Raw genomic sequence first — 17583 nt, 5'->3', positions numbered from 1 at the left:
GCGTCAGACAGCCCTGACAGGAGCCACAGCCCAGGCCATGAGGAGGGGAACACAGGGTAACATGGGATAACATGCATCAACATGGGATAACACACGCCTTAGCCATGGCTACGGGGGCCTGGGGGTCAGGCAGCCCGGGCATGCGAATGAAGGGGCGGGGAAAGGGCGGGAGTGGGGCGTGTCAACGCAAAAGAGGCGCCTTAAAAGGCGCGGGGGCGGAGTGTGCGCCTGGCGGCATTGGCTGTCGCGGCGAGGGGGCGTGGTTATGCTAATCGAGTGCAGAGGGAGCGCGGAAGGGGCCGCCGGGAGGTGCCGGTCACGGGAGGTTCCGGGGGTGGGAGGGGAGGGGGAGGAGCGAATGCAAATCGAGGGGTGGATCGGCCAATCGGGTGGCGGCCGAGCGGAGAGCGGGGCGGGGTTACGGGGAGCGCGAGGCGGGGATATGCAAATCTTTATCGAAATGGGGCGAAGGGTCGGCCGGGAGGTGCCGGTGGCGGCGGTGCCGGGGCTCCGTCGGGGGTCGGTGTCCGCGGGGCGCGGCGGGCCGGGCCGGGGCCAGGCGGGTCGGGGGTTGCGGGTCATCGGCGGTGGGGGGGTGTGTGTGCGTGCGGGGTGTGCGTGAGGTGAGTGTGAGGCTGCGCGTGTGGGTGCGTGCGGGCGCGGGGTTTGGGTATCGCTTCTCGGCCTTTTGGCTAAGATCAAGTGTAGTATCTGTTCTTATCAGTTTAATATCTGATACGTCCTCGATGAGAGGACTTTATATTAAACGGGTTTTTGGGGCCGGGAGTTGGACCCGGAGCTTGCTCCCTCCGCTCCGCGCATCGTCCCGGTATTGCAGCGCCTCCGGGCACGGTGCCCGCCCCCTCGGGGCTCCCTTTGCCGGTCAAGAACAGCCGCAGCTCTGCCCTCGCTCTCCTTTGCCCCCGGACGCTTTTTCCCCGCTCCTGCCCTTTCCCTCCTTCCCTGCCGCTCGCTCCTGTGTCCCTTCCCCATCATCATCCTCCCCCCCGGCGGGGCCGTGCAGGCCCCAGGGATTTTGGGGAGGGGGTGTCTGGGGTCCCCTGCGCCCTGTAGAGGTTCCTGTAGAAGCGGGTCGGGCTGTAGGACCCCCGCGGGTTGGGTTCGGCCTCCCGGCACCTGCAGGGACGGGGAAGAGCGAGGAAGAGCGGAGCGAGGAAGAGCGAGGGGTGGGGAGAAGCGAGGAGGGGGGAGAAGGGGGAGCCACCCCCCCGCCCCGCGGGAGGAAGGTGACGGTACCTGGCCAGGCTCCGGGTCTGCTCCAGGGAGGCGCAGAGCGCGTCCATACCCAGGCGGAGGATGCAGGGAGAGACGAGGAGGAAGAAGAGGATGATGATGGCGACCCCAAGGGCGACGCTGAGCCGAGAGAGAGAGAGAGAGAGAGAGAACAGCGATTCAGACAGATCCATCCCCGTCACAGACTTTACCCCCCAGCCCCCAGCGCTGGGCAGCCCCGGTTACACGAGGGTTGGCAGAGCCTGGCCCGGGCAGGGGAAATCCTACGCGGTGCCTCCGCCCGGAGCTGAGGCCTCCAGAGTCGCTGGGAGCGGGTCCGGCCTTAGAGACCCAAAAATCAGCCGGGCAGAAGAGCTGGAGCCTTTGTTTAAGCGGAAATATCTGGTGTCAGTCTGACAGGAGATTCCCCCAGAGCCTGGCCAGGGCTCAGGGCAGAAGCTCAGGGAGTTTCCCTGCTCATCCCATCGGATTATGAGCAAGGTCTCACATCAGGCCACAGGGCCAGACCACGGTCTCCACGACCCGGTTATTTCATCCCCACCCAGAGAAAGATCGAGATCCGTTCAGGACAGCGACATCTGCCCCCCGTGTGTCACGGATGGTCACAGGCTGAGTCAGCAGCTTCGGCTCAGGGCCTGTTGCTCCGGCTTCAGCCCTTCCACCTTTTACACCAGCACAGGTGGTTTGTTATAACGCAGTGTAACGCCTGTGAGCACAGTGGGGTCAGGTATAAAATACACAGGATTCAGCTCTGGGCAGCTCTGGCTGGGGCCGGGTGTCCAAGCCTCAGCACTTCAACCCGTCCTCTGAAGATTTAATCGCGGGATTAATCACGGAATAACCACTAGGCTAGCGACAGCACAAAGGAAATAGAAGAGAGCACGTTTGACCCAAGGCCCCCCCGGCAGCCATGAAAACGGGCCCAGGTCCAAGCCGTTCCGTGTTTGCATCGGGACAGGAGCTCGTTTTCTCATCTCTAGAGTTATTTCTTTTACCACTTCTCCATTATCATCCATTTGCAAACAGCCATTGGGTTCCTTTAATTTCCCCCAGCCTCCACCTCCTCCTGCTCACGGATCATCCCAGACCCTGCGATGCCGAGAAATTGCATTCCTCACCGGAGAGGACGGGTCAGCCAGAAGGTCAGGAGCCGCAGCGGTTTGGTCACTTGTTATTTCTAGGACGGCTTGTACCCCAATTATCCGACTTAAATTATAAACGGGTTCTGGCACCTGTCATTTCTCCTTCCAGGTGGGCGTTCGTCCCCATTTTTGAGCACTTCCCCTAGCCAGAGCAGTGCCCGTGGACCGCTTTTCTCTAACCAAACCATCACAGACTTTAACTCCAAGCCCCTTGCCCTGCTCTCGCGACAGTAAAAAGAACAGGGCTCGGATGTATCCTGCAGAGCAGAGGCCTGAGCAATCTGGGGGCAGCGATGGGACGGAAGGGAAGGAAAAGGCAGAAACAAAGCGAGGGTGGGGGCCGGGGCTGCAAGAACAGTCACCGCCAGGGACCCAGCGGCGTCCCGTCGGTCCCCAGCCCTCAGCGCTTGGGCGGTGGGTGCACACGGGTCTGGCTGCGATGGTGGGTCACGCCGAGCAAACTTTCTGCTGCCTTTTGGAGTGCGTCGTATCCGCTTGTAATAAACCGTTGGAACTCGTTTGCTAAGTTAAGCAAGGTGGGTAGGATAGGTTTGAATGATCTGTAAATGTTAATCCACACTATCCTGCTGTCTAAAGTTTTGTAAAAATAGAATATGGTACCCTGTGTGGGTTTTGAAATGATTTGCAGTTACTATAACCTATATTACAATGAATGTTTGAATATGTATGGATAAAATATAAAGTATGCCATTCGGCTGGAAAAATGTAACTGCTTCTCGGAAACCCCATCGCCAAAGGCTGACAGGTAACCGCTTCTCGGAACCCCCCCACCTAGAGATAACCTGTAACTGCTGCTTGAAGAAAAGCCGCCAAAATTTGTGATCATGAGACTTTCAAAGGATCCAATGGAGAAAGAGCAGGACAATCATCTGACAAGAAGAGGATCGGTTAAGACGGTGGTACAGGAGTATAAAAGACGCCGCTTTCTAGAACTCGGTGTGTGTCTTGGTGGAGCGGAGACTCCCGGCACACCCAGCGCTGCTTTGTCTATTGTTTCTCACCCTAAATCAATGAAACCCAATTAAAAATACATTTACATTTAAAGTTGGCTTGTTTGATTATAACCCGCTGATCAGCAGAGCTGCTCCCTTTAGTTTTTTCCCCCTGGTGCCGCAGGATTTGCGGCCTCTGGCCCCAGGGCGGGAGGTTTGCCCCTTGTCAGTCCATCAGCCGTGCAGGCACGGGGCCTGGCCCCCACAGCAGAGCCACCGGCGGCTCCAGGATGGGGCCGGCTCCGCACAGCTCTGCCCCTCGGCGCCTGCCTGAGGAGTCCGGACAACGCAGCCGCAGAGAAGCGGGGGGGTGCATCCCTCAATACCCCCCCGCTTCCCTGGGCGACAGCCCCCACGCCCGTTCCCGGGCCGCAGCAGCTTCTCTTGGAGGTTTGCGCAGACACAAGCCCTGAGACAGTCCTGTGGCATTTCAGCCCCTCACACCACCCCGTAGCCCAGAGATTGCTTCAGCACCCACGGTGCCTTAGGGCAGGAGAGTTGTTAGAAAAGGCCGGAAAAGAGCATTTTATCATTCATCCCCTGAAATAGGACTCAACTGGATAAAATGGGAAACGACATACAGCAAGAAGATGGAGCATTAACGTGACGAAACCAGAGAGCAAAAGAAAACGGGGAAAAACATCTGTCCATCAAATGTTCACGGTTGGAGGTGTGGGCTGGTACATCCCGCGGATATCTTGACCATCGCTCGGCGATGAGGTGGCCATAAATTGCATATTGGTCAAAACGGGCTGAATTAATTGAATAAAGCAGAGAATGACGCAGGCAAAAACAGTAATAAGGGCAAACCCTGCAGCAAGTAAAACAGCATTAACACCCACAAGGGTTAACAATATTCTAACCCGGCACATAATAAAGGTAACAGTAACAGTAACAACGGCAATTAACAATATTTTAACCAAACAGATTTAACCAAAACGTGTCCCAGGCCGGGCCTAAGGGTGTGCTCCCGGTCCTTGGGGACGGGGGAAGGTGCTCGTCTACATGAACAAGAACAATCACAGGAGGGTTTCCGTGGGCACTGACCAACACATCGATATCTCAAGGGAAAACGTTCCGCGTGTCGCTGTCAGCTGTGGAGCTGAAGATGGTGCTCTGGCTCGCCGGAGCTGGGCTCTGCCTCCGCGGCAGGAAAGTGGATTTCCAGGCCCCAGCCCAGGGTGCAGGGGTGGTTTAGGCCTTGGTACCCCCATCCCGCCCCAGGCCCCATGAGCAAAGGGACCTTCCCCTGAGCGGTGTCTCTTGTTTGCCCCTAATGCTGGCACCAGTGACCCGAACCCACAGATTCACTCTCCTCCCACTCCTGGTTAACCCTGAGAAAGCCGGAGCTTCCCCCGGAACCAAGGGAGAGGAGAACGGTCGCCCAAAGCCACCTTTGCCGTGATAAACAGCACATCCGAGAAATATTAATAGACAGGGAACATCAACGCTACACAAAAACTGAGATTCACGTAAGGATCCCCCGTCGGGATGCCCCCGGGGCTTTACCTGCAAGGAAAGGGAAAGAAAAGCTGCTCGGTTCACTCCGAGCCCCGGAGGGGGGTTCTACTGAGAAAGGTGGGATAATGCACCTCGTGCGGATTTTGTGCTCCTTCCCAGGAGCACCTTTGGCTTTCCAGGCACACTTGTGCCTCGGGGTCTCCAACACCAGCGGTGCTGCTCCCACCGCGGGGAGTTCGACGCAGACAGGTTGTCCTGGGAAAGGAGATGGATTTCTGGGGCGGGCGGGGCCACGTGGGGCTGGCTTGGTGCCGCAGGGCCACTGAATGCCCAGAAACTTCACTGTCTGGGACGGTCCTTGGACTTTTGCAGAGTTCATTTCCCAACCCTTCTCTTTCAGAGCATCCACCGCTAATTCAGGAACTTGTTGTCTTTCCTCCTCCTCCTCACCTTCCATCAAAATACCCTCTCTGTCGTGGCTTAACGGCGTGTGAGGAGGCAGCTGTGTTTCACTCAAGGGTTTCCAGCTACGATTCTGTGAGGGACAGCGGGGCTGTGCCGCCGCCCTTGTGAAAGCCAATTGGTCCCAAAGCGCTTCTGCAAGCGGGACAGGAAAAAACGCGTTAGCCAAATCTATGACAGCGAGCCCAGCCCCTGGGTGCGTCTGAACTTCTTCTGTTAAAGTGAGCGTGTCTGGCCGGGCTGCTGCAGGCGGTGCAGGGTGTTCCTTTACTTCTCTAAAATCCACCGTCATGCTCCAGGACCCGTCACTTCTCCTGACAGGCCGCACCGCACTGCCACCTCAGAACTGCTGCAGCTGATAAATCTCTAGTGTCTGCGCCAGCTCTGCACGTCCTCCCGCAGTGCCGTGTCGCCTCACCGTAACCGACTCGGCTGCAGCCGGGATCCGCACAGGAGCCATTTTGACATTGCCACCGTCACAGCTCGGGCACTAACACGGGGTTTGCACTGACAGTCACAGAGGTTTAAAGTCAGTCCTTCAGAAGGTCTCTGCCAATTATCTGTGGCACGACCGAATGGAATTGTTTGAGAGAACTTTGCAGTTCTGTTTGTGTCTGTACAGCTTGAATTTATTTTCCTCCCAAACCTGTAACAACTCCAGGTTGCCCTTTAAATTTCCCGGGGTTCCCGTGCATTAAGGAGGCCTCGGCTCCGGTGTCAGTCCGGGCATTTACAGTTTGTGGGACCGGTTGTTTTAAAACAAACCAAACCAAACCCCCAAACCAACCACACAAACCAAACAAAAATGGGAGCCAAGCCTTTCAGCTCTCCAGGGGCTGCTGGTCCTTCTGCACCCGCCGCCCCGGGCCGTGGCCATTCGCCCACCTGTGCGGATCACAGCACTGATTCCCCCCTTGCCTCCCACAACGGGCACAGTCAGAGGACGGTGCCCACCCGCCGTACCCCCGGAACCGGGGATCCACCCCCGGGGGCCCTCCGCGAGCGGCTGGAGGGTCCCGTCGAGGGTCAGGAGGTGGCCCCGCAGGCTGAGCTGTCCCCGCCGCCTTGGCCTGGGAGTTTTGTCCTTTTGTGTTGGGTTTTTCAGCCCTCTCCGTTTCCGCCTCTCGCACGCCTGCGGGGCGGCAATCCCATCGGGTTTCTCCCGGGGCGTCCCCTCCCCGAGGAAAGCTTTTGTGGACGTTTCCCTCGCAGGAATCCCGTTTCCAGGGCCTTCGGGGCTCTGTCTCGACCGCGACGGTCGGAAGCGCTGCGGGGGCGCCTCTCGCCCAGGTCACGGCACCGCTGCCCCGTTCCGTCCCGCCCCGGGGGATGCCCGTGTCCCGACGCAAAGGGCCCCGTTCCGTTCCGCGGGGCGCCGGAGCGGTCGGACTCGCTGTTTCTCCCGGGAGCGGCGGCGGCTCTCGCCCGGGAAGGTCGGAGTCGGCTCCAGCGCCGGCGCCGCCATCCCTTCGTCCCGCAGCCGCTGTGCGCGGCGGGCGGCGGGCGCGGGTGGGGCGGGCGGGGGCGTGGTTACGCTAATGAGGGGCGGTGTCGGCGCGAAGGGTCGGCCGGGAGGTGCCGGTGGCGGCGGTGCCGGGGCTCCGTCGGGGGTCGGTGTCCGCGGGGCGCGGCGGGCCGGGCCGGGGCCAGGCGGGTCGGGGGTTGCGGGTCATCGGCGGTGGGGGGGTGTGTGTGCGTGCGGGGTGTGCGTGAGGTGAGTGTGAGGCTGCGCGTGTGGGTGCGTGCGGGCGCGGGGTTTGGGTATCGCTTCTCGGCCTTTTGGCTAAGATCAAGTGTAGTATCTGTTCTTATCAGTTTAATATCTGATACGTCCTCGATGAGAGGACTTTATATTAAACGGATTTTTGGGGCCGGGAGTTGGACCCGGAGCTTGCTCCCTCCGCTCCGCGCATCGTCCCGGTATTGCAGCGCCTCCGGGCACGGTGCCCGCCCCCTCGGGGCTCCCTTTGACGGTGAAAAGCAGAGTCAGATCTCTATGGGTGTGTTGATGTTACTCTCTCAGCCGGGCTCTGTCCCGCAGGGACGTTTGTTCCCCCGCCCCGCGCCTGTCCCGGTTCCTCCAGCCCCTCTCGCTCTCTCGCTCCCCCTCGGCCGGCCCCGTCGCGGTGCCCTTGTGCTGCTCCTCGGCGCTGCTCGGGGGCATCTCCGGCTGCGGCAGCGAGGAGTCCCGGTGGGAGCTGAGGCTGCGGGGCTGCGGGGTGTAACCGGGGCTGCCCAGCGCTGGGGGCTGGGGGGTAAAGTCTGTGACGGGGATGGATCTGTCTGAATCGCTGTTCTCTCTCTCTCTCGGCTCAGCGTCGCCCTCGGGGTCGCCATCATCATCCTCTTCTTCCTCCTCGTCTCTCCCTGCATCCTCCGCGTGGGGATGGACGCGCTCTGCGCCTCCCTGGAGCAGACCCGGAGCCTGGCCAGGTACCGTCACCTTCCTCCCGCGGGGCGGGGGGGTGGCTCCCCCTTCTCCCCCCTCCTCGCTTCTCCCCACCCCTCGCTCTTCCTCGCTCCGCTCTTCCTCGCTCTTCCCCGTCCCTGCAGGTGCCGGGAGGCCGAACCCAACCCGCGGGGGTCCTACAGCCCGACCCGCTTCTACAGGAACCTCTACAGGGCGCAGGGGACCCCAGACACCCCCTCCCCAAAATCCCTGGGGCCTGCACGGCCCCGCCGGGGGGGAGGATGATGATGGGGAAGGGACACAGGAGCGAGGGGCAGGGAAGGAGGGAAAGGGCAGGAGCGGGGAAAAAGCGTCCGGGGGCAAAGGAGAGCGAGGGCAGAGCTGCGGCTGTTCTTGACCGGCAAAGGGAGCCCCGAGGGGGCGGGCACCGTGCCCGGAGGCGCTGCAATACCGGGACGATGCGCGGAGCGGAGGGAGCAAGCTCCGGGTCCAACTCCCGGCCCCAAAAATCCGTTTAATATAAAGTCCTCTCATCGAGGACGTATCAGATATTAAACTGATAAGAACAGATACTACACTTGATCTTAGCCAAAAGGCCGAGAAGCGATACCCAAACCCCGCGCCCGCACGCACCCACACGCGCAGCCTCACACTCACCTCACGCACACCCCGCACGCACACACACCCCCCCACCGCCGATGACCCGCAACCCCCGACCCGCCTGGCCCCGGCCCGGCCCGCCGCGCCCCGCGGACACCGACCCCCGACGGAGCCCCGGCACCGCCGCCACCGGCACCTCCCGGCCGACCCTTCGCCCCATTTCGATAAAGATTTGCATATCCCCGCCTCGCGCTCCCCGTAACCCCGCCCCGCTCTCCGCTCGGCCGCCACCCGATTGGCCGATCCACCCCTCGATTTGCATTCGCTCCTCCCCCTCCCCTCCCACCCCCGGAACCTCCCGTGACCGGCACCTCCCGGCGGCCCCTTCCGCGCTCCCTCTGCACTCGATTAGCATAACCACGCCCCCTCGCCGCGACAGCCAATGCCGCCAGGCGCACACTCCGCCCCCGCGCCTTTTAAGGCGCCTCTTTTGCCTTGACACGCCCCACTCCCGCCCTTTCCCCGCCCCTTCATTCGCATGCCCGGGCTGCCTGACCCCCAGGCCCCCGTAGCCATGGCTACGGCGTGTGTTATCCCATGTTGATGCATGTTATCCCATGTTACCCTGTGTTCCCCTCCTCATGGCCTGGGCTGTGGCTCCTGTCAGGGCTGTCTGACGCCCCACGTCCCCCCCATGTCTGAGGCTGCATGTGTACCCATGTTATCCCATGTTAACCCATGTTCTTGCCCACAGGGCCTCGTCTGTGTCCCTGCCTGGGCTGTCTGACCACTCCGTGTCCTCCCATGAACTCAGCCCCACGTCCAAGGCTGCATGTTATCCCATGTTGACCTGTGCTAGCCCATGTTATCACATGTTTGCACCCTCAGGGCCCGGTCTGTGGCTTCTGCCCGGGCTGCCTGACCACCCACGCCCACCACACCCACGCCCAAGCGTGTTACCCCATATTGACACATTATCCCATGTTCTCCCAAGTACTCCCATGTTATCCCGTGTTCTCCCCCTCAGGGCCAGGGCTGTGCCTCCTGCCTGCTCTGCCTGAGCACCATATCCATGTCTGAGGCTGCATGTCATCCCATGTTGACACATGCTATCACATGTTATCCCATGTTCTGGCCCACAGGGCCTGGTCTGTGCCTCCTTCCCGGGCTGCCTGAGCCCCATGTCCTCCATACCTATGTCCAAGGCTGCATGCTATCCCATGTTGCTACGTGTTACCCCATGTTCTGGCCCACTGGGCCTCATCTGTGGCTCACGCGTGGGCTACCTAATCCCCCATGTTCCTCATACCCGTGTCGGAGGCTGTGTGTTATCCCATGTTGATGGGTGTTATTCCATGTTCTCCCCTCTTCTGGCCGACTGGGCCTCATCTGCCGCTCATGCCTGGGCTACCTGACCCCCCATGTCCCTCATCCCCGTGTCTGAGGCTGTGTGTTGTGATAGGTGGTAAACCGTCTGTTCATCAAATTCAGCGAACTGCAATATGAACTATTGCACATTGTGTAATACTAACAGCAAATGCTTAATTGAACTAACATGATAGTGAAAAAAAAAAAATGACAGGAAGGGGGGGGAACAACACGAGAGGAAGCATCTGTAGGACAGAAGATGTGGAGAATTGCAGGCACATAATTGAATAAAACAGGAGGACGTTCACGACCATGAATCTCATTATGCAAAGAGATTACTGGGCCTAGACTGATAAGAACTCCGCAAACTCAGAGGACCATCACATTCCAAGCCAAAGGTGAAACGTACACCGTGAGGAGGACCTACGGCCTTCCTCCCAGAAGACCACCCCCCACGATTTGAAGACCCCTGACTGTAGTTTTAACAACTTCTGCCCAAGCGTAAGGGACTGATAAGCTAATTACCATACGAAGCGGGAGTAGGCGGGTTCAAGTAATGAATATGTATAGGTGTATAATGACTATGTAATACTTTGTAGTATAAGATTGACACGGAGTGCCCTGGGGGGGGCGGGCCGTTGTTGGAGTACGAGACTCCCCGGCCGCCCAGCGCTGTTTTTGCTTGTTGCCGCTTGCTAAATAAAGAAATTGGAAACTCTGGCTCAGCCAAATTTAAGAAGTCAGTTTATAACAAGAACGGGGTGATAATCTTTTAGACCCTGATGCTGTAAATCCTGAAAAAGAATCTGAACTGTCTGGTCTGTGTCCTCCCTTAACTGGGGATGATCTGTAGACAAAAGTGAGGTGAAAAAAACGTAAAAGTGAGGCGAAAAAAACTTTGGCACAAGGGAATAGGGACATGGCAAGGAAAATTCTTACTCCTGTAAGCTATGAGCCGAGTCATCAGCCACGTTGGGAAGAACGGCATTTTTCTGTTATTAAAGATTTAAGCATTAATACGAACGGGCTGCAAAACCTCAGACTACACCAGCTGTACTGGAGGCGATGGCTCAGGGATATCGATTGGCCCCATAAAAATTGGCTAACGCTTTTAAGAAAAAAACGGCATTCCCGCCGGCACAGCACTCTACCGGGATAACCGAGCGTGTACATCTCCGTGCTCGGCGTTCGGAGCTGGCGGCGGCGGCCCGGGGCCTCCCCGACCCCCCCGCGGAGCGGCCGCCTGCGGCTGAGCCCGGCACCGCGCGCTCGGCACCCCCCGCCAAAAGCGGCAGGGGGATGCGGCCCAGGCTTTAGTGTTCTTAACGGAGTCCTCGTGTCGGTAATAGCTGTCACTGCATGCTGTGAGTGATGAGTGTCAGGGGGCAGTCATTCCGTGTTGGTTGTTGTTTTGAATTTAGGTGCATGCTCTGCGGGGAGAGTGCACCTCTGTACCATCTGCCTAATGAAAATACTGTTAACAAATCATCTGCAACCTGACAGGGGTTGTTTGTTTTACCAGGGGTCGTAGGTGCTGATTATGAAGAGAAAAGTCAATATTATGGTCTGTACCCCTGTGTTCAGTAACAAAAAAGTAAAAAAATTGTTCAGCTTGTTAAAGAAGCTGCAATGACTCAGGATTTGGATCAGCAGGTACCCCTTAAATATTTTTGGACTAAAACAGTAACACAAGGTTAAATTCTGATAAAATGTACTCTCGTTAAAGCTAAAAAATCTAGAGCTGACAGGCATTTTAGATACTGGTGCAGATGTGACCATAATATCTGTTAGCCCTGGTACCTCAAATGCTTTTCAGGGTTGGTGTCATGCTGTAGCAATTTAAAGCAAGGATCTCATTCATGTGAGGGGCCCAGAAAACCGGGTAGCAAATATTCATCCATTTCTATTGGAAACCCCTATTGCATTTTGGGTCATAACCGTATAACTCAATGAGGAACTCAAATTGGACCAAATTTGTCTTAATCACCACTGCAGCACAACCCACCCTGAAACCCCCCCTGACACTCACCTTGTGAACCGAATCACCTGTGTGTATTGTCCTGCAACAACTTAAAACTGTTATTAAGACTTTAAAAGATTTACAGACACTGTTAGGAACCATAAATTGGATACAGCCGTTGTGGGCCTAACTCATGATGATCTGCATAGCTTGTTTGATATTTTGTGAAAAGATCCTTCACTGACATCACCCAGAGTACTGACAGAGAAAGCAAAACAAGATCTTCACCGTATAGCTAACAAGCATCGCAAGTATACTGCATTCCCCCACAGGACAAACCATCGTAGAAAGAGCGCACCAGACCTTGAAAGTGCTTTTGCAAAAACAAAAGGGGGGAGAGAGCTTGGCTCCAGGTCAGCCATTTGCTCTGCTGTAAAACGCATGCTTTTTTCCACCAGAATGCCAGAGCAACACAAAACCAGTTTTCTTTCTCAAGGCATCCAGCTAAAGACATCCCTGCAACTTGCCCTGAATACCAGACAGACTCCATCTCTTCAAACCTTTTAAACATCTCCCCTGTGTTACAGGTGTCACCAATATTGTGTCGTTTTTTCATCACAGATACCAGATCGACAAGAAATCCAGAGCAAAGCTCAAGTGTTAACAAAACCCTAGAAAGGGGTAACTGGGAAGGACCAGTTCCTTTAATACCCTGGGGAAGAGGTGATGCCGGTGTCTCCACAGGTCTCATCTCCGATGGTCACCGACAGGGTGTGTGCAACCACAGCTGAGGGTGAGAGGCAGCCAGCACTCAGGATCCAGCTGTGGGTGCTGTGGGTGCCCCTGTGCCGACAGTTTGCGGTCTCTTCGACTGATCTTTTAAGCAGAATGTCTGAGTAATGTTTGCTACTGCAACAGGACAAACTACACTACAGTTGCCAATTCTTTTAAGAGAAAATGCTAACAGTAATTGTAACTCCTTAATGAGATATCTAGGCTTACTAGTCACTTGTGCAAAATGTAGTTTAGATAAAATATAGTTATTAATATGGATAAGATGCTGTAAGAATGTATGTATTCCACTTTCTTTGCTTAGGAATATTAAGAATTAAGAGCTCAAGTGTTTAACCTTATTTAGAAACTCCCTTGGTTTCCCCCTGGAGTGGTGGCCAGGCTGCAGGTGGAACCCAACAGGAGGATGAAATCAGATGTTTCCGCTCAAAGGAAGTTGCCAGTTGTTCTGGCCTGTTGATTTAAAGGCCGGACCTGCTTGCAGCGACGTTGGATGCCTCCCCTACGGATGGACGCATCGCGTAGGGTTTCCAGTTTGTGAGGAAGGGCACTCTGAATTCTCGCTGCATCCAGGGCTCCCCAGCGATTGCGGATCTGAATGTTAGTACCGTACTTTCCTTACTGTTTATTTTTGTACTATTTAGTCATATCCCTTAAATATGGATAGTGAAATTAGTCTACTCTTTTTAATTAGAACTATTCTAAGTAGGCTGTGTTTTGAAGTTTGTCTAACCCTTAATTGATACAGCTCTCAAACAAGCCTTGCAGGTGCCGCAGCAAAACAAAGAAAGGGGAGGGCTGGAAGGCATCGGCCTCACACAGCTCCTGACAAACAGCGAAGCTCTGATGAAGAACAGGCCTCGTAAGATAGATAAAAAACTGCAGAGTGTGCCAAGGTGGCAGGGAAAGATCAATCAGGACAGCAGGCATTTTGCCTGGGCTTAGCAACTGCTGCCGACCCATCCCAGCCCTGTTTGGTATGCCAGTTGTACTGGTCATTATGGTTGGTATAATCAGACAGTCTGGCTGAGATGGCAAGATGTGACTCCTTCAGCAGTACCGGTGAATAGCACTAGGTTTTGTAGTGGTGTTTATACAATGAATTTACATCTTGAAGAAGGAAGAGGGTTTAATAATGATTTGACTAAAAGGTTACCAATTATTAGATGGTTAAAAATTCTTTTGTTTTTACATGGAATAACAGTTTAAATTGTCATTGTAATCCTTTTAATGGTGTTAACCTGTGTGTGGAAGTGTTTTATGAGAACGATGGACTGAACAATAAAAGGGGTCTGGATCACTCAAAACCAAAAAGGGGGATTTGTGGAATGCCTGGGAAACAGCGGACATGTCATGAGTGATCCAGACTGAGTGGCATCACTGTCATCAGGCTGTAGCTGTTGGGAAGAACACCGGCAAGGCCGAGAGGATGAGAAACTGCGTGAGTAGCAAAGAAATAAGGATGCCGGACTGTGGGAAATAAGATGTTTGCCTAACAGAAGAACTACGTGTGAACGCCATAACGGGACCAACCACAGAGGGCGTGAAGGCTTGTGGACAGTGGTATAGAACCAATCCTAGTTTGTTTGCTTTCATGTGATTGCTCTTCGATAGTATGTGGGATGCTCTGTACTCGATAAGGTACCTTCGACAGTTTAAGGCGCGCTGTATTACAGAGTCGAGCTGCCATACCCTTTCTTTTGCTTGCCCAGGGGCATGGATGTAAAGATTTTGATGGGATGTGTTGTTTTAATCTATCTGACCACAGTCAATTAATTCAAAACCAATTACAATGGATGAAGCAGCGTTTACAAAAAACACAAGTGGTTGTCAATCCTTGAGACAAATGGTTACAATCTGTGTTTGGTCTGTCCCTATGGCTACAAGGTCTGTTACAAGAAGGATTGCGGTGATTAGGAATAGTACTGTTGATTGTAGTAATTATTAAAATAGCATATAGTTGTATGATGAGAAATATTAGTAAATTTATGCTTGTGCAGCCTGCATAAAAAGAAAAAGGGGGAATTGTTGGAGAACGGCTTGCAGAGAGCAAGGCCATGGGTCTCTGCAGGAGCTGATTGCAGCCATCGGAGGTAAACACAGGAAAAAACCCCGGGTACAGTTATGCTAACAACAGACTGTTATGTTAACAGAGAGAGAAACTGAGGTACATTATGACCTTGTATATGATAAAGGAACGGCCCTGGGAGAAAAAACAGGTTCAGAAGAGGGAAGATGTTGTGACATATCTGAAATGCCACAAGGGGCTGGGGTATTATAATGGAGCCTGTTACATGTATCCAATAGATGTGTGAGTAGTGTGCATGATTATTGTAGAGTGCTTATATAAGGGGTGATTTCTTTCAATAAAGTTGAAGCTTGCTCTATCATTCATATTGAATCGGCTGCTTGCTTCCTCCGCCCGTCACTGGGGCCCGCGGGCTGTCGGGGCTCGGGGGTTCAAGGTCCCGGGGAAAGATCTCCTGGAGCGGGAGGCGGCAGGTCTCTCCTCACGGGTGTCCCGAATCGCGGTGCGTGCTCTGCGGGGAGAGGCCCCTCTGTGCCCTCTGCCTGAGCGGGGTGCCGTCAGCTTGCTGGGGCAGCGTTTTAACGGGAACGAGATGAAATGGGAAGCGGCCGGAGCGGGACAAGGGTCAGAGAGAGTCCCCTGGGCTGTATTTAGACCACTGGCAGAAGATAAGGGACCTCCAAGCGCAAGTGTGAATAACAAGACACCGTTAAGGCCCCACTTGGTGCCGAAGGACCTGTAGGGTGAGGACTGAGCGCGCTGCTAACCGGGAGATCTGGCAGCACTTGGAATGGCTTCACTGTGCGGGGGGGGGTTACCGATGCTGATTTCACCGGACAGATTCATGCTACGGTTTCTACTCCTCACGCACCAGGAACCACCCCCAAAGGCACTCCCTTGCTCAGCTTGTCCCTTTTTTGAGCTGCGTTCCTGGACGGAACAACAGCTGCGACACGACGGAGGATTCGGCTCTCCAGGAGCTCCGCAAGGCTTTTGGTCACGGACTGTGTCACCATCGAGACCGCAGACGGCCTGTACACAATCCAGCGGGGGACAGTCGCCAGCGACAGTAACACCCACCGGGCTTCTGGACAGGGGAGCTGGTGTAACTCTTCTGGCTCGTGATTCCTGGGCACCCACCCGGCCAACAGAAACTCTGGGAATGGGAGCGGTGGCACTGGGAGGGTCGACGCAAGCAGGAGTAGCAGCTGCGCCAATTCTGATCCCCAGCCCTGAGGGTCAACAGGCGACCGTCACACCCCGAGTCTGTGGGGAAGGGCCGGCTTGTCACAGCGGGGAGGGAAGATCGCGGCGGGGTTTTGACGGGGGCCACTGCGCTGCAGGGTGTTAAACACCCCCCGCTTGCGTTCACCTGGTTAACAAACAGCCCCGTGAGGGCGGATCAGTGGCCCTGCCGACTGAGGAGGTGAAGGCCCGGCAGGAACTGGTGGCGGAGCAGCCGGCTGCTGGACATAACCGGGGCTGCCCAGCGCTGGGGGCTGGGGGGGTAAAGTCTGTGACGGGGATGGATCTGTCTGAATCGCTGTTCTCTCTCTCTCTCTCTCTCTCTCGGCTCAGCGTCGCCCTCGGGGTCGCCATCATCATCCTCTTCTTCCTCCTCGTCTCTCCCTGCATCCTCCGCGTGGGGATGGACGCGCTCTGCGCCTCCCTGGAGCAGACCCGGAGCCTGGCCAGGTACCGTCACCTTCCTCCCGCGGGGCGGGGGGGTGGCTCCCCCTTCTCCCCCCTCCTCGCTTCTCCCCACCCCTCGCTCTTCCTCGCTCCGCTCTTCCTCGCTCTTCCCCGTCCCTGCAGGTGCCGGGAGGCCGAACCCAACCCGCGGGGGTCCTACAGCCCGACCCGCTTCTACAGGAACCTCTACAGGGCGCAGGGGACCCCAGACACCCCCTCCCCAAAATCCCTGGGGCCTGCACGGCCCCGCCGGGGGGGAGGATGATGATGGGGAAGGGACACAGGAGCGAGGGGCAGGGAAGGAGGGAAAGGGCAGGAGCGGGGAAAAAGCGTCCGGGGGCAAAGGAGAGCGAGGGCAGAGCTGCGGCTGTTCTTGACCGGCAAAGGGAGCCCCGAGGGGGCGGGCACCGTGCCCGGAGGCGCTGCAATACCGGGACGATGCGCGGAGCGGAGGGAGCAAGCTCCGGGTCCAACTCCCGGCCCCAAAAATCCGTTTAATATAAAGTCCTCTCATCGAGGACGTATCAGATATTAAACTGATAAGAACAGATACTACACTTGATCTTAGCCAAAAGGCCGAGAAGCGATACCCAAACCCCGCGCCCGCACGCACCCACACGCGCAGCCTCACACTCACCTCACGCACACCCCGCACGCACACACACCCCCCCACCGCCGATGACCCGCAACCCCCGACCCGCCTGGCCCCGGCCCGGCCCGCCGCGCCCCGCGGACACCGACCCCCGACGGAGCCCCGGCACCGCCGCCACCGGCACCTCCCGGCCGACACTTCGCGCCGACACCGCCCCTCATTAGCGTAACCACGCCCCCGCCCGCCCCACCCGCGCCCGCCGCCCGCCGCGCACAGCGGCTGCGGGACGAAGGGATGGCGGCGCCGGCGCTGGAGCCGACTCCGACCTTCCCGGGCGAGAGCCGCCGCCGCTCCCGGGAGAAACAGCGAGTCCGACCGCTCCGGCGCCCCGCGGAACGGAACGGGGCCCTTTGCGTCGGGACACGGGCATCCCCCGGGGCGGGACGGAACGGGGCAGCGGTGCCGTGACCTGGGCGAGAGGCGCCCCCGCAGCGCTTCCGACCGTCGCGGTCGAGACAGAGCCCCGAAGGCCCTGGAAACGGGATTCCTGCGAGGGAAACGTCCACAAAAGCTTTCCTCGGGGAGGGGATGCCCCGGGAGAAACCCGATGGGATTGCCGCCCCGCAGGCGTGCGAGAGGCGGAAACGGAGAGGGCTGAAAAACCCAACACAAAAGGACAAAACTCCCAGGCCAAGGCGGCGGGGACAGCTCAGCCTGCGGGGCCACCTCCTGACCCTCGACGGGACCCTCCAGCCGCTCGCGGAGGGCCCCCGGGGGTGGATCCCCGGTTCCGGGGGTACGGCGGGTG

General features: G+C 57.0%; 1 protein-coding gene and 4 non-coding genes across 7 annotated transcripts; 3 read left to right on the top strand and 2 right to left on the bottom strand.

Moving 5' to 3' along the window:
- Positions 1-672: 672 nt before the first annotated feature.
- Positions 673-863, top strand: LOC141972415 (U2 spliceosomal RNA). Its single transcript, XR_012635385.1, has one exon. It is a non-coding gene; the product is annotated as a U2 spliceosomal RNA (small nuclear RNA).
- Positions 864-7095: 6232 nt separating this feature from the next.
- LOC141972414 (U2 spliceosomal RNA) lies at positions 7096-7286 on the top strand. Its single transcript, XR_012635384.1, has one exon. It is a non-coding gene; the product is annotated as a U2 spliceosomal RNA (small nuclear RNA).
- A 164-nt stretch (positions 7287-7450) lies between these two features.
- On the top strand, positions 7451-16965 carry LOC141972375 (uncharacterized). 3 transcript variants are annotated; one of them, XM_074930254.1, is made up of 3 exons: positions 7451-7765; positions 16070-16186; positions 16307-16965. In XM_074930254.1, exons 1-3 carry the CDS (start codon positions 7719-7721, stop codon positions 16446-16448), a joined length of 306 nt encoding a protein of 101 aa, XP_074786355.1. In that variant the 5' UTR covers positions 7451-7718; the 3' UTR covers positions 16449-16965. The 3 variants fall into 3 exon arrangements, 2 of the variants coding, with proteins under 2 accessions (XP_074786355.1, XP_074786354.1); XM_074930253.1 differs by lacking the exon at positions 7451-7765 and adding an exon at positions 15264-15755; XR_012635368.1 differs by lacking the exons at positions 16070-16186; positions 16307-16965 and adding an exon at positions 7886-8803.
- LOC141972413 (U2 spliceosomal RNA) lies at positions 8160-8350 on the bottom strand. The gene has a single exon (XR_012635383.1). It is a non-coding gene; the product is annotated as a U2 spliceosomal RNA (small nuclear RNA).
- Positions 16581-16771, bottom strand: LOC141972412 (U2 spliceosomal RNA). The gene has a single exon (XR_012635382.1). It is a non-coding gene; the product is annotated as a U2 spliceosomal RNA (small nuclear RNA).
- Positions 16966-17583: the final 618 nt, after the last annotated feature.

The sequence above is a fragment of the Athene noctua genome, chromosome 32 (assembly GCF_965140245.1).
Source record: "Athene noctua chromosome 32, bAthNoc1.hap1.1, whole genome shotgun sequence".
Classification (NCBI taxonomy): domain Eukaryota; kingdom Metazoa; phylum Chordata; class Aves; order Strigiformes; family Strigidae; genus Athene; species Athene noctua.
The sequence above is the reverse complement of the archived record's forward strand: the minus strand, read 5'-3'. Positions and strand labels throughout refer to the sequence as shown.